This window comes from Conger conger, chromosome 12, assembly GCF_963514075.1.
Source record: "Conger conger chromosome 12, fConCon1.1, whole genome shotgun sequence".
Taxonomy (NCBI): domain Eukaryota; kingdom Metazoa; phylum Chordata; class Actinopteri; order Anguilliformes; family Congridae; genus Conger; species Conger conger.
The window spans coordinates 35,183,354-35,207,794 of NC_083771.1; the positions used below are offsets into that span (position 1 = coordinate 35,183,354).

Genomic DNA, 24,441 nt, shown 5'->3' on the forward strand with positions numbered 1-24,441 from the left:
CGGATTGAAAATGTTTGCTGTATTAACTTTGATTCGGACAAATGCTTTTTTGCCTGCCAGCAACCCGGTCGGTCACAGAGGATTAAGTCTGACCTGCAATTTTAATTAATATGTGCAAATGACACACAAAGAAGATAAACGTTCACACCACAGCATTCACTACAGCACAGACCAGCAAACCTATATTACAAGCTAGCATAACACAAGGCTAACATGTGCAAATTAGTTACATAAATATTGACACAAACATGAAACCTGTCTGAACAACAGCACAAATATTTAGCTATGAGTAGCTATCACACCAAAGCCAATCGCTAAATTGCCCAATGTTTATTATAGGCACAGGTGGAATGGGAATTTATTTTCTCTCTCTCTCTCTCTCTCTCTCTCTACATTTTCTATTTGGTGGCCAATTGTACTAATCCCTCATGTACTGCTGAGGAAACATCACTACAACCCTGCCCCCATGTCATTATGACATGTACATCTACCAAAATTGTATAGTTTTTCTTTTGTCATTATTTACTGGTAATATGTAATTGTGTTCTATGGTTTCATATAATCGTGTATCATTTTGAGAGTATAAAATTACTGGAAATCGTTCATGTTACAAGTGGATCATCAATATGATACCTTTGTTTAGCAAGAAACCCTGTATGTAGTTGGATGCTGTACTGTTTAGAATGGGAATAGGATATAGTTAAATGTTAAATTATTATTCTGTAGCTCATAATTAAACACTAAGCAGTGCAGGCTTATTTTTCTCAGTTGGTTCATCATTTATAAAATTAAAGTTGTACTGAAGTACAACTTGAGAAAAGAGAAAATAATCCACAATGTAATCCTTAGGTTTTTGGACAGTGAAACATTTTCTGTTGTTTTGGCTCTGTACTCCAGCATTTTGGATTTGAAAGGAAACAATATGAGGTGAAACTGCCATCTTTAATTTGAAGGTATTTACATCCATGTTGAGTGATCTGTTTAGGAATTGCTGCTTTTTATACACATTCCTCCCATTTTAGGGGACCAGAAGTAATTGAACAGTTGGCTGCTCAGCTATTTCTTATTCTGTGTGCTAATGTTTGTTCATTAGACAAAAGCTCTAGACTATAGGTGTGCCATTTGCATTTGGATATATTTTTGCTGTTCAAAATATTTTGCTTCTCGCAAAGAAAACATTAATATTTTCTCAATTTACTGTAAAACTATGTTAGACAAAGTTCATTTGTGAACAACAACATCTATTTAATTACCGAAGATGCAGGAAAACAATCATTATGGAGCATAAATGCACTAACGTCTTTTTTGTAGTGAAATTGTAGTATATAGTATCCAACAGGCTAAATAGGTATTTTCTCACAGGCTGAAAGTTTGTTTCGTAACAGTGTTGCCACATCGCATACATATCCCACAATGCTACTGTAGAGCCGGAAGAGAATTAAACCATTCCGGTTGTTGCAGTGGTTGTAGTTAGCAGCCAGGCTATATTGTTTTGCTAGGTAGTTCTATGAGCTACCGAATGTAGCAAACTAATGAGCATAATCATTCAGATGTTTGTTGTTGTTTTCGATGTGTTGCTCTTAACTTGAAAATAGCTGCACGTCGGGATACGTTGTGTTTCAGCCCGTTTGTTATCTTCGTTGTCTTTGCCCAAACATGACTTCTCGTCGACCGGAAAGCTTTGATGGCTTAGGTTACAGGGGAAGGGAGGATCCTTCATTTGGGGGATATGCTGCAAGGTCGTTTAATAATTCGTCCGGCACGGATCTCCAGCACTGGGTTACAACACCCCCAGATATTCCCGGTAGCAGGAATTTGCATTATGGGGAACGCACTCCCCAGTTTGAAACGGCCCCACCTGCAGTCCCTGGATCCGAAGACATACAGTCTGCTGCTGGATCATCTGGTAAGTTAAGGTGATAGGCAGTGGCACACCAAACATGCACTTAATATAGCATTCTTCTGACGGCGCAGACGAGGTAAAAATGAGTAGCTAGACACAGGAATGTCTTTAAATGACGCAAGCGAATTTCTTTCAGTTTCGTGTTTCGAAAATCTTGCCATTTAAAATGTGTCGTTGGACTGCAGGTAGCTGTTAACCTTAGGCCCATCGACGTGATCAATATTCTTGCCTAACATTGGCTAGCGTTTATTAGCATTAGATCAGCATGATGTATTATTGTTTGAAAATGTAGACTTTAGCATGGACCACTTACTATTTACAGTTCTGGTTATTTATTATTCACACAGTGCATTGTGAGTGCAGAGTTCTCCCCTGCCCATGTTTATTTTCAAAATAGAAAATAAACATATTTGCTATGAGCAAACGCAAGCTGTAGAAATTCCGTTTCTAATACTTGGTTGGCCGAATTGCCCTGGCTTAGTGTCTGAGTTGAGCATGGTTAATTTCCCCTCTTATGTGTTTAACCAATACAAACAACTGTATCAGGGATTACTATATTTAATTTAATTGACACTAAATGTAGATACTGTAGGAAAAGTGAAGGACCTTTATTGCAAGAAGTCTGGACCTATTAACAGATGTAGTAATTCATTTTGAACCTAACCATACACCAACGTAAGATAATTTCGCAAGTATTACAAGTAGTTAATGTAAACGATTATTTTTTTATTTAAAATGCAATTAGAAATCTTAAGCCCCAGCACACATGTCCTCCATAAGTTTAGGATGATTTACAGAAGTGAGCTTCTGTTGAGCTACACAGCTTTATCTGGATACCCCACCCTGCTGTGCACATGCTCAGTGGCTTTTTACAAATGCCCTGGGCAGTGGAATATCAGAGTTCAGGCCTTTTACACAATCAGTGCAATCATATTGTAGTTTCCCATTGATGTTTTGGCCTTCCTTTGCAAATGTGCCCCTCACTCAGTTTTCAGTGGAAACCTTTATGAGTCATATTTACTTGGCATCCAATAAGCATTTTAATGTGTGTCCTGCATTGATTGGACCATGTACTCGCATTCATTTGTCATCACTTGAATGGAGTAAAATGTTTAGATATGAGTCAGAGGTGTTTGGGGGGATTTTGTGTTCTCATGGTCGGCAATTTTTAGTAATTTATCTTTTTGTATGAAAAAATAATGAGTATTTCAGCTTACTTGTTTGAAACATACCAAAGAACAACTAGCAAATACATCAGACCATTCAAATTCAGATTGATTCTTGTTATTTTGGATTATTCTTGTTTATCTTGTTTTCTGACTATTAACTATTGTAATACTATCAATGATCTTTATTTTGCAGAACAGTTAAACAGATTTGCTGGATTTGGCATAGGGCTGGCAAGGTAAGATGTATTTTCTCTTACCCTGTGTGGCTATTCTCTTGATAGACGTTCTGCTTTAAAGCATGACCATGACCATATTCAGTTTTCTCAGGGGAAATTGTTTAGTTGGAAGTTGAATGGGCATTCCATCCAATAAATCAGTTTATGGCCACACCCTTTTATATATGAACAGATGTTTTATACATGTTAACCTACAATCAGTGAGCACTTTATTTGGTGGACCAGCTTGTGAATGCAAATATTTAATCAGCCAATCATGTGGCAGCAACTAAATGCTTAAAAGCATGCAGTCAGGGTCAAGAGGTTCAGCTATTTTTCAGACCAAATGTCAGAATAAGTAATAAATACCTAGTAAAGTGTTCACTGAGTCTGTACAAGATAGTGTTAGAATATAGTTTGATTTACCAGAATTTTCCAATCATGCAGGAAGCAAGGGCCCTCAAAGTTGACCCTTATTTGACCCCCCATGGACTCCGATATCTTCTTAAAAGTGAACATAACATAGTGTAATGGCGAACAGGCCATTCAGCCCAGCAGCGCCTGCTGTTTCCTACCCCTAAGTTTGCCTAATACCTATATAGTATCTAGCATCGTATCAAGCCTGGTCTTGAAAACCCCCAGCGTTTCTGCCTCTACTACATGTCCAATAATAATAACAGCCTCAAGTTATGTATAGGGTGCCCTGTAGCGTAGTGGTTAAGGTACATGACTGGGACCCGCAAGGTCGGTGGTTCGACCTTTGATCTCTTCAAAGGTCAGGACATTGTCTTCAATTGTGTTGGCTGAGCCAGCTCATACTGCCACCTTTCAGCCTATTATTGAGTTCACATGTGCAGTTTAATAGGGAAGAAGTGTGGTGATAATGCATTCAGGTGTCCCAGTCCCTGAATTTCAACATTAAGGATACATGTGTTGACATACCCACTATATGCCCTGTCTGCTGTTGCACAGTTGATAGCAGGCAGGCAAAACATGAAAACTTCAGGAGATGTGAAGAAGTGTGTACCCTATAACATATATTAAGAAAATGAAAGGAATTTGAATTTACGCATTTATTTTATTTTTAATTATTTTAATTTTTTAATTTGCATCCAATAATAAGGGAACCACACTTATTTTTATTTCTGAAGAAGGTATCTGCGTCTTGGTTGGGTGTGGGGCTGAACTATGGGTTGACTTTGAGGGCCCCTGTCTCCTGAAAGGTTGGTCATTCTGGCTAATCAACCCTCATTCTAACACTCTCTCTTATAGCTCATATGCAGTATCAAAAAAGGTTGAGGTCAGGAAATGATGGAATGCCCCTGGAACAAAAATATGCTTCTCTCAAAATTATGTCCCCTGGTTGATCTATTTACTTACTTGCCCATTAACTGTTTCACATGAAGCAGCTACTCTACTCCAACAGATCAGCTGCTGTAGAGAACATTTCCTGGTTAAATAACCCTGCTATATGTAACTTTTACATGACTTTGGCCATAAAGGAAAAATTAATTAAGTTGGCTTTGAGAGCTTGTTTCTTGGCACTCCAAATAAGCAGAATTAGAAACACTGAAGTGTCAGATTAACTGTCTGTAAAGCCCTGATCAGTAAAGGCTTTACATCTAAGAGTGGTACAATTTTTAAGATTTTACATGACTTGAATGAAAGATTGCATTTATGGATTATTATCTCTGATCTTTCACACAATTGGTAAATGTTGTAGTTTACCTAAGACATGTGACAATTTAATATATTTTTGGTTAAACATACTGATCAATGCTTTGTTGAGAAGCCAATGCATATTTTACTAAAATGCTTGTGTTTTTATTAATTTGGATTTTTTGTTACAACTGAACTTCAACTACACAACAAGATTCAGACTACCATGTTATCTGCTTGTCTTCTCTTAAATAATCAGCTGACATTTAGTGTAGTGACAGCTAATTTTATGTTTTCATCTTCCCAGTCTCTTCACAGAAAATGTGTTGGCTCACCCTTGCATCGTGTTTCGTCGTCAGTGCCAGGTAAGCATGCAACAAACATCTTTGTTCTTGTCTGATATGTTCCCCTTTATTTGAAAGGGTAAATTAATATTATGGGGAATGGCTAAAGATGGAAGGATTTCATGGCATCTTCACTGAGATCTTCACATTGTGTGAGACTTGTTGATGTACAATTATGATAAGACACAGGTAAAATTACAATTCTGTCAAAAGCTCTGAATAACTGCTCTTACATGATAAAGGCTTTTACTCATTCATTCTTTATTTTCATATCTGAAACAGTCCTCTGTTTATTCTTTAAAGAGGCACAGCTCAAATGGCAGATGAAAGTGGGGCTTGCTGATATTTCAGCAAGGGTGTAAACTGAGGGAGAGTTGTAAGAAAATGTCACAGCTGTGTTTACATAAGCTAAAACTGCAGCAGACAAACCATGAATCTCAAAAATTTTGTGAATATTCTCCAACTCTTACTCATGTCACTTCACTATTCCTTTTCCAAATGTTGTTTGATCCTTCCTTGATAAAAGCCACTGGATTCATTTATCTGAGATATCTGAGGTTATGTTGGAATTCCCAACTCCAGCATCTAAGATTGGTTTCTTCAGGCCACGAAAACTGGTCAAGGTGTTTTAATGAGTGCTGATTTTTCCTGTTGCAACACTGGGAAATTTGAAATGACAGAATAAATTGCATTTATGCAGAAAAATGTAGCTACTTTGCGTATAGTGAAACAACTAGCCTTTTCAAAGTGATGAAATAATGGTCCAAAATCAAGTAAAAAAAAAAAAATGGCCATGCCTGTGCCAGCTATGGTCCAGAGTTGTGCATAATAACCATGTTCTGCAGTTCTGCACTGTAATACATTTCAATTTGGTTAAACTTAAAAGAGAAAGTTAACCTGCTGCCTTTAAAATGAGAGTAAACTCAACTTGAAGATAAGCTTTGGTATGCCAGTTGTTTAACTAATGATCATTTGTTTTTTAAACTTGAAACTTAAAACGACTAACTGTTACATTATCCATTCAAGAAAACGTCCTTTATCTTGTCAAACAAGCGTACAATTTCACACTATTTCATCAAGTTGAGATAACTTCAACCAATTGCCATTTCAAGGTACGTGGACTAATGTTTTTAAATAGTTTGATCTTGGATTTATTCCTTATTGAACATGGCAAGTTTCCATGATGAAGAAACCCAGTCAAGCTTTATTAGAGGGACTCTAATAAACGGACGGAACGGTTCGCTGTTGTACTGCTTTTAAAAAGATCGAAAGCCCCTCATCTCAATCCTTAGTTGTGATTATTGTACTTATTGTCTGAAGGTGAAATGGTAAGCTCAGTTTAAAATAAATGCACGTTCATTACTAGGCACATTATTGCGGTTCTAAACTATTCTAAACTGTCAGTCGACAAGCTTCCGTAGATTGAGCAAGCAATCTTGCCATTTCAGGCGGTTTAAAATGCAAACACCACAGGGAATTGAATGCTACTGTATTAGAGTCATCAAATCATTTCTGTAGTTGTTGGTTGACTTATGGATTATTGTAAGGTTATGTCATTTCTTAAGGTTCACAGAAGATCTGTATTTATTCGCTGACAGACAAATTCAAACTACCCGCAAACTGAACGTAGCTTTCCACTATGCTGTATCTACAAATAAACAAAGCAGTACATCATTGGACAAATGTTGCACTAAATATTATAATACGCTGTCCACAAGCAATCGGTGGCCATTTCAGAGGGTTAAGAATGCAAACACCGCATGGTGAAACAATGCAAACACCATGCTACAGTAGGTTACTATAGTTGTCAAATATGTTTTGTGTGTTTTAAATCTGTAGATGTTAGTTCACTTATGGCTTATTCTATGGCATTTCTTCATCCATGTTTATTCGTTGACACGCAAATTCAGACTAACGGCAAACTGAACTTCTATGCAGTATCTACATAAAAATAAATAAAGCAATACCTTATCATTAGACTATTTATCCATCGGATATTGAAAGCAAAAATTCCCCGCTTTCAACGAAAAATGGACACGTTAATCTCACCGCCACGATTGTCCCGCGCCATATAAAATGCATTGGCATATAAATTAAGTTTAGCATTACATAAAAAAATATCGAATTGTACAGAGACCTGTTTTGGCAGGAAAGTGAAATCATTAGACCGGTCAGTCAGCCAAATATTACGTGACCACGGAATTTTGAGTGCACAACTCAGTCTGTCAGTTGTTCACAGCTGCATGCCAATCAAGTCTGTCAGGCTGAAGCCATAGGGGGCGAGGGATGAAAACATGAAGAATTATAATTTTTATCGATGTATTACTTTTTTTTTTTTTTACACACGATCGACCAGTGGACGTAAACTACAGGGATTTCTGCAACTGTGAGGTTAAACTGCTCAATGTCAATATAAATATAAATATTGTATTTGGCTATTAGGCTGACTTACTATTATCGGACTTGCAATGTTACATTTACATTTTAGTCATTTGACAGACGCTTTTAATCCAAAGCGACTTACAAATGCATAGGTTCTTCCACAAGTATCACATCCATCACATCCTTAACTAGTAAAATACACATGAAGTGCTTGGAAAACAAACACCAAAGGGTTACATTTCAGAGAGACCAGGATGCCTGTCCTCAAAAGGGTTCAAGAATAGTAATTTGTCATTTTAAGAAAAGGGGGTTATACTTCAGGGGTTAATAAATCAGTGTTTCTGTCAAATAGAGAAACAAAGGTGTGTTTCATTCGCTTTGAAGCATGGCTAAAAGTTTTTAAAAAAAAATTTCATGTGTGCTACTTGCAGGTGAATTATCATGCACGGAATTACCATCTATCACCATTCACTGCTATCAGCGTGATGTACAATGTCACAAAAACACAGGTAAGAACAAATTTACTAACTCGGGGACACTATAGGAAGTTGGTGCATGGCCTTTATCATGATGCACTACAGTACATTCACATATTTATCAGCCCTAATGCTAACATCAGCCCTTATGAAGAGCCTTGATGGAGAGCAGGCTGATGTTGGTGTTGATCAATTTAATTTCCTGTCTTTCACTTAGAAATTTTTGTTTTTAATTTCCTGAGTTTTTACGCCGGAAAGTTCAATACTTGATAGGTCATCATCAATATACCTATTAAAAATAAAACCCTTAGCTGAGAACTTGGCTCTAAGAATATAGTCGGCCCACTAACTAATTGTAACTGTCCCCATTTTTTATACGCAGATGTCATCTACTGGCAAAAATTGGTAATGCTAGAAAAAAGGTTTTGTAGTCATAGTTAGCTTGCATGTATAGCGATATATGATTTAAAAGTAGTGTTTGTGCCATTCTTATCCATTTCAATGAGATTTCTGCTGTCTAAAACGCATTTCTGTATTCAAGGAGATGCCAACTGTCTGCCATCAACACAATATTTGCATATGAAGTTAACTGTTACCTTCCCTAGCGAGATTGTAGAGCTACTTTTAAAAGCCTAATTATTGGCTAGCTAGCTTAACTAGCTGGCATTAATACTATGACTAGGGATGTGTATCGTTAGGATTTTATTGATACCGATACCAATACCGATACTCCTTATCGGTGCCGGTATTTATCGATACTCTTATCGATACCACGGCGTGTAATTTAGTGTATAAAATAAAGACGTTACAAGATGGTAAAAGATTCAATCGTTTTATATTACCACAAGGGGGGTAACACCAGCAACATCATTAAACAACTTACAGCACCTGCCTTTTAAGCCCTTAGCAAGTCAACATGTGCAGTGCGAGGTATGTCAAAAAAACGAGCAGGCAGCTCCTTACAGCCTTAAAGGTAACTGTCAATGTGATAATGCTTCAACAGAACAGAAGCTTAACTTAAAATTACAAAAATGCTTCTCAGAATAGATTAAATAAATATAAAAACCTAGGGAGATGACCAAAGCCCTTGCCTACATGTTCAACACAACAGTGTAGGGGAGGCGCTTCTCCTGACGCATTTAGCCCTAACAGTTTTTGTTAAGGAAAAGCAACGTATTTACTTTCTCTGGCAGCAGCCGAGATCGCTCTGGACAGAGTGACGTCACGCTATACACTCTGAAAAAATGGCGCTGCGCATGTTTTAAAAAAGGGTAATTTAATTACTTATTATTTTTAATCCAGCTTTACTGGCAGTCTTAAACCTTTAAGGATGTATATATTGGGAATCAATCTTGTAAATTATGCCAACTTAATCTAGTATTTCACTTCCCCTTTAATGATTCATACACTCACCGTGACTTGATGAAGAAGCACTGTCGGAGTCTGCCTGCACGGAGGAGGGCACGGTGTTGTTAGCGTCTGCCGGGTTGCTAACTTTATATGCGTTGTTCAGCTTTATGCTATGGGTAGACTGCAAGTGTTTCATGATGTTGCTGGTGTTACCCCCCATTGACGCAACTACTTTCTTGCATATATTGCATTGAGCCGAGGATTCATTGAGTTTGATGAATTGAGCCCATACCTTGGAGCGCTTAGGTCTTACGCCGACATATTGACTACTAGAGAAAACAACGGGGCGCTGCGTCGTAACCTGTTGACGGCGGCAGTGTCATAATTACGCGACAGTTAGGTAGACTCTTAAAAAATACCGAAAACAGTATCGTTTGTCCAGAATCTTTAGCTGTACTCTGGTACCGACCAATTAGGAACCGGTGCCAAAAAATACCGGCTCTCGGTACACATCCCTAACTATGACTGCCACTTTATCTCATGTAGCTAGAGCTAGCAAGCTTGCCTAGTGAACTCACTTATAGTTGCTGTTTATGATGAGCTTAATAAACTAATTTAACATAACATAGCTGGCCATTTAATTGAAAGTGTATGTACAGCAACCTAGCTGGCCACCCTTCCTTTACTGTATCAGGCACTTTTTCACAAATTGAGTGCTTGCCACTTTGGACAGTTAGCAAGACTGGAGACTGCTAGCCTGTTGGTGTGTCAGGATCCGCTGGATTTATATTATTTTTGCCCGCCCCCAGTTACATACTCAGCGACATGCCCACACCCCCTCCCCTTTTGGTTGTCTCTAAATGTATAATGTTTCAGATATATACTGGCAGAAGGTACTTTGCTTGTCATCTTTGGGTCATCTTTTTTATTTGGTTGTTAATCTTTATTCTCTGTGTCTTTCTCCCTCTGTCCTTTGCAGGGTCCAAAGGCCTTATGGAAAGGCATGGGTAGTACATTTGTTGTGCAGGGGGTCACACTGGGCACCGAGGGCCTTATTAGTGAATGCACTCCTTTGCCAAGGTAAGCCAGGTGTGTCGATGCATGCGTGTGCGCCCGTGTGTGCGAGCGTGAGTGTGTGTTGAGTGAATAGTAACCAAGTTAATTTGGTGAACATTTTCAGCAGATCTCACGGAATATCAGTAGCAGCATAGGTGATAAGTTGTATTACTTTGATATTTGGAACTTATACTGAGGACATTATCTGGAACCACTTATAAATGAATGTAAAATAATGTAATTCAATTATATACCCAAACAAGGAAAATTCACACAGGATAGCCCTTTGTAAATAATACACAGTTAAATTAAATGAGACCTGATGAAGACAAATTCTGTTCCACCGTTATTTTACTTCATCCTGTTTTATTATGCAAATGTAAAGGTTTGGTTTTGACCATTTGTATTTAAGAAATTAGAATTATTTGCCATTTAAAAAAAGATAATAGTAATACAATTTAGAAAATAGATAAGCATAATGTATACTTAAAAACAATGAAGGAATACTGTGCAGTATGTAAGTATGTGGACAGTAGGGCTGAACGATGAATCTATTAAACATTGCAAAAGCCGCATTTTTTTATATTTTCTTTCACAAATTGGTTTATTTTTTAGATTGTGTGCGTCCTAATACGCAAAAAATACTTTGTGCCCTCCCTTCCTCCACTGTCCCAAAGCAGTGGGGATGGCTTGTACAACAACTTGAAATGTCCTGAAAAAAGAAAGAAACTCTGTACACTGGCGTACTGAGCAACAGACGTCAAACAGGTAAACCAAGGAAAACAACAGCTGTTGATGACAGAAACATTGTGAGCGCTGTGAAGAAAAACTCCAAAACTTCAGTCGGTGACATCACAAACAATCTCCACAACGCAGGGGTGAAGGTATCTCAATCAACCATCTCAGGACTTAGACAGCTATACCACAAGATGCAAACCACTCATCAGTAGTAAGAATCAGAAGGAGTGATTACAATTTGTACAGAAATGAGCCACAAGGCCCTGGTACGAAGTTTTATGGACTGATGAGATCAAGATTAACATCTACCAAAATGATGGAAAGGCCAAAGTGTGAAGAAAGAAGGGATCTGCTCATGATTCAAAACATACAAGCTCATCTGTGAAGCACGGTGGAGGAAGTGTCATGGCTTGGGCTTGCATGGCTGTTTCTGGAGTGGGTTCACTACCTTATTGTTCATGTAACTCATGATGGTATAAGTGGTATGAATGCAAAACCATTCTGTTTGGCAACTCACGGAGAAATGCGTTCAAACTAATTGGGAAGATCTTCATCATGCAGCAAGACAATGACCCAAAACACACTGCCAACGCATCAAAGGATTTCATTAGGAGAGAAAGTGGAAGCCAATCACCAGACCTTAATCCAATTGAGCATCCATTTCACCTGCTGAAGAGGAGATTGAAGGGAAAACCCCTGAGACAGCAACAACTGAAAAAGGCTGCAGTAAAACCCTGGAAAAACATTACAAAAGAAGAATGATGTCCTGCCTGGACTACTGCAACTCTCTCCTGGCTGGCCTCCCAGCATCGGCCATCAGGCCCCTCCAACTTATCCAGAATACAGCAGCTCATCTGGTCTTCAACCTTCCTAAACACTCACGTCACCCCCTTGCTTACTTCCCTCCACTGGCTGCCTGTCATGGCTTGCATCAAATTCAAAACATTGGTGCTATCCAGTCAAGGGGTCAGCCCCAGCTGAAAAATCATCAGACCCTACACGCCTGCCAGACCTCTTTGTTCGGTCACCGCCTGTGTAATATGCCAAGGACTTTGCGTGTTGTGGTATTACTATTTAAAATTCTTTTTTAAATTAAAAAATTCAGATGATGAAATAGGCACTGGTCCTTATCTTATCCTTATCAGTCGAAATCGTACTTCCCTCTTGGGTCTTTCAGCGCTCTGGATAAGAGCGTCTGCCAAATGCCATGAATGTAATGTAATGTAATGTAATGTCAATGGGTCGCAGGCTTGATTCAGTTATTGCAAGCATGTGGAATGTGATGGCGTAATTTCTCTGTTTGCTGCACTGCAAAATGTGCATAATTATGTGCGATTTGTTATGTGTACTCAACAAGGGCATTATGGTGGTATGATATAGCAGGTAATTGCTATATAAAATACTATATACATATTTTGTAATTGCATTGGATCTATAATCTGTTACATTTTTCTCTCATTCCCACTATTTTTATATTGTTGCCTTTAGAATGTATTTGTTTCTTTGATAAATCAAATCACTACCAATGAGGTTTATTTCAGCATATTAGATGTCTTCCAACCTATATTCTGTAACTGGTGATGAGGAGAACTTATCCCACAAAGAAGAGAAATTGCCTGTCAGCTAGCTGCAATTGTTAAAAAAATAACTTCCTTTTAAGGGTACAATAGTTAAGATTTTTGTATTAAAATATTGTTAGAAGACCATTTTAAATCCCTTCCTATCATTGAAAAAGGCTCACTGACATGTTGACTCGCCCTCTGCCAAACGGTATGGAAATGGCGAGGCGTACAATACACGTTACGTGAAAAAAAAATGGACGTTTTGGTCAACATCGTCCGATCGGACTGATATTTTACAAATATGTTCACTGTTGGAGTACAATTTCATCCATATACATATCAATCTGGGTGTGGCTATACAGCGCCCCCTATTGATCTTTTCTAATATTGTGGACATATACTTTCACGGAAATGCACCAAATCCGGCAGACATGTGGGTCTCCTCAAGACAAACTCATTTGCATCCCTTAACTTTTCCGAACAGGAAGTCAGCCATTTTGGATTTTGTGTGTTTTCACACATACCAAACTTTTAAGTACTCCTCCTAGGGGGTTCATCACATTCACACCAAATGTGGTGAGAATGGACTCGGGATAGTCCTGATACTATATTGAAAGGATATTTCTGATATCTCAAACGGTCAGGCCATGGCGAGGTATACAATTTTATGCCTCGCCTCGCCAACAGGAAGTGGCTGTAATTTCATTCTAGATCGTCTGATCTGGCTGATATTTCACACATATGTTCGTTGTTTGAATGTAATCACATCCATATACCAAAACCGGCTCAATGTTATAGCGCCACCATCTGGCAACCGGAAGTGGCCTTAATTTTACTCAACATCTTCCGATGTGACTTAGAATTTAGAAATATGTTTATTGTTGGAGTGTAATTAAATCCATATAACAAAAATGGCTCAATGTTATAGCGCCACCATCTGGCAAAAGGAAGTGAGGCTTATATCATAGTTTGATGCATTCCAATAGCAGCAACATCTTCATTGATCAAAGGGGAATTTCTGTGCACACTATACCTTGCCCAGGAAGGTGATTATTTCCAAAGTGTACATATTGTTAATCATGTCATTGGCACAACTATGCCACCAAGGCGGCCGCGCCCATGGTGCTTGGGCCCGCTCATTGCTGCTCATTGAAACTCTGTGTACTATTACTTATTATCCAAGTGAAGACTACATATCTAGTTATGAAACAATACCAGTTTGTTATCGGTAGCAACAAGCAAATTAGCAATAGTTAGCTTGAAGAATTTACAAATATCCACTTCCGATAAAATATAGGCAATACGATTGCACAAGCATTGTGCTTCAGGTGGATATTTGTACTTTCAGGAAGCTAATGTTGAGGAAATATTTTTTGTCTCTTTTCCTCCTCGTCCCTTTTACGTAGGTGAAGTTGTTTTGGCAGCAATGATGTTGAAAAAATATTCAGACTCAGTAGTTGCTCATTATAAATCTTTAATTAAAAATAAAACAGATTAATCTGGGGAGTCTGTGCGCTCCAGAGAACTTCCAGAGATCAGAGAATTCCAAAGTAACAGTAGGAAGTATCCTAGTCTTTATACATTATAGCTAACCAATCATTTGTCATAAATCATCACATTGTCTCTCTTAACCCGCCTTAATATTTTCTGTCACTCTATGAAAGCTGAGCTGTCTTAACCTTTCGCCTATATAATGATGCAGGCAAATTGAGCTGGTGATCACTAACTCAAAACATCTCTTTGCAAAGACCCACATCTCTTGGGCTGCATCACAGAGTCAAAACAGATATAAGGGCATTTTGATCAAACTTCAACACTAACGAGTAATCGCTAATTTGCTTGTTATAGCGAACTGGTATTGTTTTCTAACTAGATAAGCAATAGTATACAGAGTTTCATGATCGCTTGTCTGGAGTGCAATTTTGGCAGCTACACGTTCCTTTTGTCTCTTTACGTGTTCAATCATCCGTAAACCTTTATTTCTCTCAAACTGTAAGTTGCAGTTGCATCATTTGCATCTGCAAATAACTTGCTTGCTCACAATATAGTTGGTTAGCTAAAGTGAAAACTATAAATAGTGTTGTGTAGCACACAAAAGTGAAGATCTCAAAGCAGGCCCTGTTGTGTTTGTCACTGTCATCTTTCCAAAACAGTGCACGAGCACACTGAACTGTATAATAACGATTTATATTATGCGTTATATTCATCGACTGTGGGAAGCGTAAACAGTGTTGTGGTTGGAGGTTATCTGTTGTTGAAATTCCTCTCTTGACCGTTAGGAGTCCGAAATTACCTATTGTACCTTTGAAGACCTATTGAAGAGCAGTGATTTGTTCAAAAGTACAATTTCAGCTTCCTGTTCAAAGTTCAGAAGTAGTTGCTATGCTGTACTGAAGTTTTGAGCTATGACATGATTCAATGAACATTCTGTTTATTTCTATGACTAAGTTTCTATTTATACTTCAAGTACAAATTACTGAACATAGGTCACTATTCTAATAAATCTTATAGGACATGAAAATATGAAAAATGTAAAAGGTGTGATTGACAAAGTGTTTTATTTTTGTGTCTGTTCCCTTTAGGGAGTTATCGCACAAGTGGAATCCAAAGCAAGTTATTGGACACTTGGTACTCAAAAGGTACATTTCTGGTTTATCATACTCCTATAAAACAGGACTTCTATATGGTTACAATCAGATTTGCTGTGCTGCCCCATGTTCAAAGAATTTGGTGTGATTTGGAAGATTTTTTGTTATATTGGATATTCCACCTCGTACTCATTGTAAAACTATTGCGTAATTTTGTGATTTGGTCAGGAACTGTGTTATCAGTTCAATTTGTGTCTTAACTCTTTCACTATGCTTCAGTCACTTGGCAAGTAAATGTTGTCATCTGTCTTCCAGTTTGTCCTATGTGGTCGCAATGCCATTTTACTCTGCAAGCCTCATCGAAACCGTGCAGGTTAGTATTTGGTTGTGGAATACCCAGAAAGCAATGTAAAAGACATCTCTCTGGAATGGCTTGTTCAGTTTAACTGTACTTACTGGTGAAAATGTGTGAACACCTGGCAAAGTAGCCCCAAGGTACTTGGGTTTTGGTTGTGGTTTTGGTTAGAGGTCTGCATTGGGCAGGCTGGCACCCAACTCCCGGCAGGTCCCCTGCAGGTATTGGCCATGTTTATTTTTTCAAACCTACGGGTAGCAGTGGGAAACAATTGAAATAACAAGCAATAAGGGCTTCAAGTTTGAAAAAAGTCGACGGGCAGATGCTAGGAACAAATGCAAGGAAAATAACATGATAGGCTGGTACAATTAATTATTTCCATCAATCATGGAAGAAAGAGCATGCTTAACAGAAGGCTGTTAGTGGTGCGGGATTTAGAATTCAGATCCGTGCAGACCTCTAGTTTTGGTATAGTTTGCTGATTGTTGCAACAAGTGGTGCTGATCAAATATGGCCATCAAAAGCCAAAAGAATTTAGCATTTTTAATGACCATAACTTTTGTCCTGACCAGTGTTATGAAAATTTGAGTTCATAACCTGAAAGTAGATCTAAAATTGTGTCTGAGTTGTACACGTTTTCAGCTGCATGCATTTTTGTTATTGAATATAATTCAAGAAAACGTCCCATGGTCCTTTAAAATTGATTATAATTTCTGGTGTTCAAATATCACACTGTTCTTGAAACATTTCCTTATATCGTGCTGCCCTACAAAACCCAGCACACAGCAAATCATACCAACGTGATGATTTGTAGTACTTGTAGTTATCAAGCTGTGTGCAGAATGAACTATTATGCAACCTAAGCAATCGAGATGAGACACCGCATTGACTATACACCCAGATATTTTCTGCATGTAATAATTTATTTGGGCCCAGGGTTTGTTAAATCTTGTAGCCTACATGAAAAACTGAAGGAGTGGCACTCAAGGTGTGAGCGCAACCATTTAGTCACTGTCTGGGGCCTTGCACCAACCGTGACTAACCCTGCAGTGATGAATGCCTGCAAAATGACAACAGCGCTTATGCGTGACGCCTGGGCACAAAAGCAGACCTGTGCGTTCATTACTTTACATTTTTACCTTACAAGGCATTTAGCAGATGCTCTTATCCAGAGCGACGTACAGTGAAGTGCAGATAGAACACAGGATCAAGTGTTAAGAGGACCCTAGAGGACAGTACGGTTCCAATTCCTATGCCTAATATGCATTTATTTGACAGAGTGAAATCATCCGTGACAACCCAGGAATTCTGGACTGTGTGAAGGAAGGCGTGGGCCGGGTGATGGGCATGGGCATTCCCCACAGCAAGCGCCTCCTGCCGCTGTTGAGCCTGGTGTTCCCCACAGTCCTGCATGGGGTCCTCCACTACATCATCAGCTCTACCGTGCAGAAGGTGGTGCTGCTCTTCCTCCGAAGGAAGAGCCCGCCCGGGCAGCCCGCCGACAGGCCCGACGGTGCTCAGAGCATGCTGGAGGCCTACTTCCCCGAACTCATGGCCAGCTTCGCTGCCAGCCTGTGCGCCGACGTCCTGCTCTTACCCCTGGAGACCGTCCTCCACCGGCTCCACATCCAGGGCACGCGCACCATCATCGACAACACGGACCTGGGCTTCGAGGTCCTGCCCATCAACACCCAGTACGAGAGCATGAGAGACTGCATCAACGTCATCCGCAGAGAGGAGGGGCCCCTGGGCTTTTATAAAGGATTTGGGTCAATAGTCGTGCAGTACACGCTACATGCCGCTGTACTACAGATCACCAAGTTGATTTATTCAACATTGTTGCAAAATGCTTAAAATAATAGAATTTTAAAAAAGAAAAATCTTATTAATAGCCGGTCCCTTTTTAGCTACTGATCTCTGTTGTATTGTGTGGGTGCACAGATGACATTCTTCCAAAGCACATGGAAAGCTTCACCATCAAATCCATTGATTAGATTTCTCACATTTTTGCTTGTGCTTTATGGTGGTCATTTTTGTCTGCTCTGGCTATCAAAAAAATAAAATCTGTTCGGGTACTTCCCTTTTTGAACTTCAATTGAAAGAGACCTCTATGGAAGATGAATAGATTATCAGTGGTCTAGTAGAGTCATGTCAGTTGGTTAAATTAAAGCATTGTTCACCACAAATCATGTAAGCTTGCTTTTTTTTTCTCATTTGAAGGAATTGTTCATCTCTAAAAACATTACTTGCTGCCTGATGAATAAATGCTTCTGATTTCAGTCACTGGGGGAAGCAGAGGAATGCATTGTGCCAATTTCTTTAAAGATGTGTTCAGTAAGATTATGAAAGATGTCATATTTGTCTTTAAATTATTATTTCCACCTTAGATGTCAATGTACTTGTAGTAAAATGTTGCACTAAAAGCATCCGGCGTCCTTGGCATATTACAATATATAGCAGTAACAGAATAATTGCACTACTTGCAGGTGGTTTGAAGTTCAGGGATATTAAGTAACGATTAGTAGATCCATGTGTAAATATATTTGCTTTTGCTGCTTAATAATTGAAGGTGTAAAATTTCACATTTTGTTTATTAACACCCAGCACCAATAAATGTCTGAAAATACAAAGTGTGATTTATTTATATAAGTTTTATTCATAATATGCCCTGCAGGTAACAAAGTCAATCAAGGTCAAGTCATTTGACAATTACTGCATTTCCAGTGAGATGTATTAATTTTACAGTTACTCTTTTGATGATTAAAAGAAGGTTTTATAGTACTGTGATGCTCTGTGCATGTTTGTTAAGCTGTATTTCTGTATGCCCTTGGGTCCACCTATTCATCTGATGCACACAAACCTAATTCACAAGAAGCCCATGTTATATTCTGTAGCGTACATCTGAGGCAGAACCACATACACAGGTTTTCCAAAAATTTTCTTCCACTTACTACTGTTGTATAATGATGCATCAAATCTATGATTGCATAATTCATGTAGAAATGTGTTCTTCAAATGTTAATGGTAAGGATCCATCCTATAGAATGTATATAGACATTCCTCAACTCATACATTCCACTCATTCCAATTTGCCTATGAACTATTGCCCCATACATAGAAGAGAATTACGTAGCAACAAGGACTTAATAACAATATTCACACACAGAGGCCTCATTTCCCACCTTTCAACGTTGGATGGTGGGGGATAGAAGGGGGGCGGGGGGGGAATGTGCCCTTTGTGCAACAAAGTAGACATAACTGTGTACCTAAGCTTTATACAGCAGAGTATGTCGTCCCTTAGTCACATTTGGAGTTAAAGGTCAGATAGCTCATCATAGTAATCACTGTTATTTGTATAGGTATGGCTTGCATGCAAATACAGTACAGTGAGAACAGCAGAAGAAGGCCACTTATTAACTAGATTAGTTTCATCATTGCCAGAGTGTTTAATATTTTATGATAGTCAGAAACAAGAGAAAAAGGAATAAAACAAAAACAATAAAATAAACAACAACAGAAAATAAATAACAACACAAGAATAAAGAATAAATAGCAGAAGAAGCAAGCCCCTAAAAATATACAAACGGCAAACAAAAGAATTGCACACAAAGAAAGATCATAGAAACACCTTTCATCCTCACACCCTCCTCCAAATAAAAATATTCATAATCAAATACATTTACCTAAGGTCTGCCAAAGGTACCTGGACACCATAGCTCCGAGAAGCCAGAGTATGCTTCAGTCCTCAGATAGGCCACCCAATGCAGACACAAATATCCCCACAGCCAAGGCCAAAAACATGCACCTCAGCTCCACAGGTCAAGTTCCCCAAAGCTGTCCATACCAACAGCAAGTGCCATCAATGTCAACTAAGGTAGTTCTGATGTGTAGAGCATATAAGGAAGGCAGGACATGTGGTATGTCCCTTGTGTTTCAAAAACATAGTACAGGTATTTTTCTGAAGTACACTTCAGCAGTTCAACATGCCTGAACTTGAATATATGGGTACAAATCTAATCCAGATTTATTTAACTATATATAACTCCTTCATAGGCCCTCACATATCCCATGTGCTTATAGTCTCCCATACTCTTGTATGTTCTAATTCTCATATCTCTTTCTGTAGTACCTTCCATAATATACTAGCTTTAATAAGAATGTTGATCTTATTTAATCTTGTTGCATCTTTGTTTTTGGTCTTGAGACATTTTGATAATTGTTATAATTCCCGTAACATGGATAGCATTCAGGAAATTTTACTGATCTAATCTAATACTTGAAACGTCCTGTTTATCGGAAATAGATATTATAGGAGATACTCAAATATGATGAGCCACTGGGAATTATTTATGGATCAGTATTTGCATCAAGTGAAGTTTAAACATGATTCAGTATGAGTATGAGTCAGCTTATTATAAAATAAGAGTAAGGCCTAAACAGTACTTATTTAATTGTTGACACTGTGAGCTGACAAGAAGTTCATCCAACTTTTTAAAATAAATGCGTCAGCTAAATATAGGGACACAAAAACTGTATTTTGCTATCATGCATGCGATTATTATGACATATAGCAACAATGTCATCGAGTAAATGTTACGGCTAATTAAGTAATTAAGTAAAAGGCCTGAAATGGACATTAAATCCAGAAACAGATATGGCCCTCGTTGATTCATTGCCCATCTTTGATATAGTAAATGACATAGACTAATGAAACCGCATCTTCATGATTTGTATCAATTCTTTAGTGTTGGACTTTCTTTAGCCACACCTCTTCATACCGTGTGGGCGAATTGAATGGGTATAAAGACCCGCCGAGCTGTTTGTAGGTTTATTAAAGATGGACAAGACAAATTTCACAGGTAGGCTAATAAATATAATTCCCCGGAAATAGTATTAACTGGTTTAATAACGTTCTCGTCAAATGATGATGCATTAAAAATTTGTATTTCTTTCAAGGTTATTTTTCCTTCTTTCTTTGGATATACTTGGCCACGACTAAATCATCTTTGACAGGGGAAATGCAAGAGTGCCTCCACAATGTCCAAACCGAAGCTTATAATTTAATAAAACCCAAAGTTGATGTAAGTTTTGTATTCATTCTGTAATTATCATTGATTGCCATTAAAAGGCATATCACACACACACACACACACACACAAACACACGCGCGCGCGCACATATCAACCACTGCGAATTAATCAAGAATAATTGACCGCTTTCTTTCCTCTCACTTTAACAGGACCTGCATCCAATATGCGAAGACCACAATGAGGTAACTATCACTTCTTTATGACACTTTAATATCAATTAGCCCTCTTAGTTTTTAACTGATCACTTTAATCTGCCTTTACCTTCATCGTCAAGCCATTGCTCATTTACTTCAGAACAGGCGAACCTACAGTCGTTTCATTGCATTATGTGAGCGTGAACTGCAAAGAAAGACCCAAAAAAGAATAAACTTATACTATTTTATAACACTATTTTATAATTGTTCCAAGGCTTTTTATTCATATTTCTGGCACCCCAAGGTCTTGGCGTGAGAAAAAAAGAAAAAAAGCATCAAATATGTATTTAATTATACGCAGAAATTTGAAAATGAAACTGTACCAAGTATTAAACTATATACAACTATAGCATAACTATGCGTAGCCTATTGTACACCAATCAGCCACAACCACCTGCTTAAACCATTTTTCTCATGATTAAAATGCTTTAAACTGTAGTCTATAAACGTGTCTATAAACACTTTATATTTAATTATGATATGTGTACTTATATAAGAGGGTAATCATAAGTGAATTGCATTCAAAAGTTGAATTTTTAAATGAGGGCGGCACGGATGGTGCAGTGGGTAGCAATGCCGCCTCACCGCAAGGAGGTACTTGGTTCGAACGCCCGCCGGGGCCTCTCTGTGCGGAGTTTGCATGTTCTCCCCGTGTCTCCGTGGGTTTCCTCCGGGTACTCCGGTTTCCTCTCACAGTCCAAAGACATGCAGGTTAAGCTGATTGGAGAGTTTAAATTGCTCGTAGTGTGTGAGTGAATGGTGTGTGTGCCCTGCGATGGACTGGCGACCTGTCCAGGGTGTATTCCTGCCTTTCGCCCAATGTGTGCTTGGATAGGCTCCAGCCCCCCTGCGACCCTGTTCAGGATAAGCGGCTTAGGATAATGAATTAATGAATTTTTAAATGAAAATGGAAATATTGTAAACTCATCGGGAGGGGGCGTGCATTGTTTTGTTATTTACATACTGGTGTCTTAACTGATGAAAATGCGTTAAGGAATGTCTGAACGGGAGGAGGGCTTTTTTGCCCGACCTCACAAGATTAATAAAGCAATTGCATCTGCTGGATTAACACATTTTATGAATCCCTTCTCTCCTTGAGCAGACAATAAAGGCTCGCTGCATTATTAAGTGGACGTATTGCTCGGAAAAAAACGAAAGTGGCGATGGGGACCTTCAGAGCGTCATGTGCCAATTAAAAGAAATATTAAAGGTGAGCCTGAACATGTGAGGTTTGCTTGTGCCTTTTCTCACTCCTTGTATTTCTCAGTGCTACTCTAATAAAAATGTATAGCCTATTACTTAGCTACCAAGAATTATTATTTATAATACGATTAGCTATGTGGAAATATTGAATACATGACAAGGGTCGGCCCAAATAGCCTACTGAATTTCGAGATAAATAAAATGCATCATGTAACAAATGACTCTTTTTTTCTACATAGAATTCACCGAACTGTACGGAGGTCAGGGAACGCAAGAAAAGGACCATAACTAGCAAGGATGACTTTTTCAAATGCTGGTGTTTCTTCATCTCTAAACAAATTAAAGTTAAAAAGGTCTCGCTCGCCGCGGCCCCTGATCTAAGATAAGTAGGACGGATTGGTGGATGGAAGTCTTTCTCTTCGAAATTGTATGAATCCACCTGCAGATAAGCGAAGTAATTAAAAACATTTTTACTACTAGATAGGCCACTGGATAAACAAATGTATGCTTCCAATTAGCCAATTCCAATTTTATGTATAAGCTACACGTATGTGTACAGTTTAATTTGATATTTAGATGTATTGAAAGTTTCGATCGTGATTATTATTCATATATAACCATAGTTTGTGTCTGTATATGCCTATTTATTATTTTCCCCAAGACATATTGCAATCTGTCCCTGTGCGAATTATATTAATTTAACAAAGTGAAAGTGTATTGAGATGTTTCAGTGGATAGTCGCCAAACATAAAACATGCAGTGATTAGAGAATGACACCAGAGAGAAATCTCATTAAAATCTCATGTGGCATAAACATATTGTGCCTTAAGTGGAGGCACTCTACTGCAATCGCTCAAGTACAGCTCTGGATATTACATACTGTAATACTGTACGTTTTCATAAGTGCGTCTGAAAATGTTTATAAATAAATAAATAAATAAATCAACAAACAATAGACTATTCTGTGTTGCTTTGAAAGACAAATGTATCCATACAATGTAATTTTGTTTTGCCCTGAATATTCTATTGAAACTTCTGTTATTCACTATGGCCTAAAGATAATTATTTCAAATTGTGTGTGTTTGGCCCAGACTGTGTGCATTGAATGATATATTATAAACTTATGGAAGTTATAGGACATGTCACATACAACATTTGTGGGGTGTCGGGGCATTTTTGGGTTCAGGGTTTAAAGCAGGGGCAGGCAACCCTGCCCTTTGTTGCATCCAAACCCATAAGTGCAGAATTGTCAGGTTTTAATTTAAATTAATTGTCAGGTTTAATGAACACAGATGAGCACGTACTCACACTCTATGAACAATAAATAGTTAATAAATTAATAAACTGCAACTAAATACCAATTTGGTTACCAGTTGTACCCTATCTATTCCAATTGCCCATGTGTTAGCTAGGGATACAACCTTCTACACCAATTCACAAGATGTGCGTTCCAGTAGACAAAACATAACGTTTTATTAAAATTGAATAGAAATAGGGGATCGAGTGAGCATATAATTACACACATTTAGTGATGCATACACATCATGCATTTCACAAATTAAACGTGTGTGCATAGACAGTGAGTCTCTTTGCACCAAACAATAGTTTTTAGATTTTGGTTTTCAGTTTGTAAATACACATTTTAACTCAATGATGCTCTTGCCTCTTGATCAGAAATAGCTAGCAGTGGGTGGGCATCTCTAGTCTTCAACGGAGCATATCAAAGGCCAGACCAGAGGCCAACTGAAAGAACATGAACATTTTAGTAAGTAAACAAGACATAGCCTAAGATTACGTACTACAAAACTAGTAGAATTGTTTCATTCAATATGGCCTCTAGAACCGAGTTGTTAATACAATAGTATTAGTACAATTATTAATTAGATACTTTTTCTCAAAAGTAAAATTATAATTATTGCCACACAAGGTACTTATAGTAGGATGGATCTTAACACCCAGATAAGTAAGTCCAGAATTTGAATAGAAGAGGGAAAAAAAATAAAGGAGTTATCAAGTTAAGTTCAGCAGCATGAGTTATACATTATATTTTTTCTTATTTTCTTCATTTTCTTAAAACAAAAGATATTACAAAGGGAGAACAGTTTAATGTAAACAGTTTCAAGGCAGTTTTCCAAAAAGGACATTTGTGAGATGGAT

General features: G+C 38.1%; 1 protein-coding gene across 1 annotated transcript; it reads left to right on the plus strand.

The window, feature by feature from the left end:
- Positions 1–1,446: 1,446 nt before the first annotated feature.
- Positions 1,447–18,427, plus strand: slc25a46 (solute carrier family 25 member 46). Its single transcript, XM_061215800.1, has 8 exons — positions 1,447–1,906; positions 3,266–3,308; positions 5,254–5,311; positions 8,104–8,181; positions 10,478–10,578; positions 15,437–15,493; positions 15,758–15,815; positions 17,076–18,427. Exons 1-8 carry the CDS (start codon positions 1,657–1,659, stop codon positions 17,649–17,651), a joined length of 1,221 nt encoding a protein of 406 aa, XP_061071784.1. The 5' UTR covers positions 1,447–1,656; the 3' UTR covers positions 17,652–18,427.
- The last annotated feature ends 6,014 nt before the right edge of the window (positions 18,428–24,441 follow it).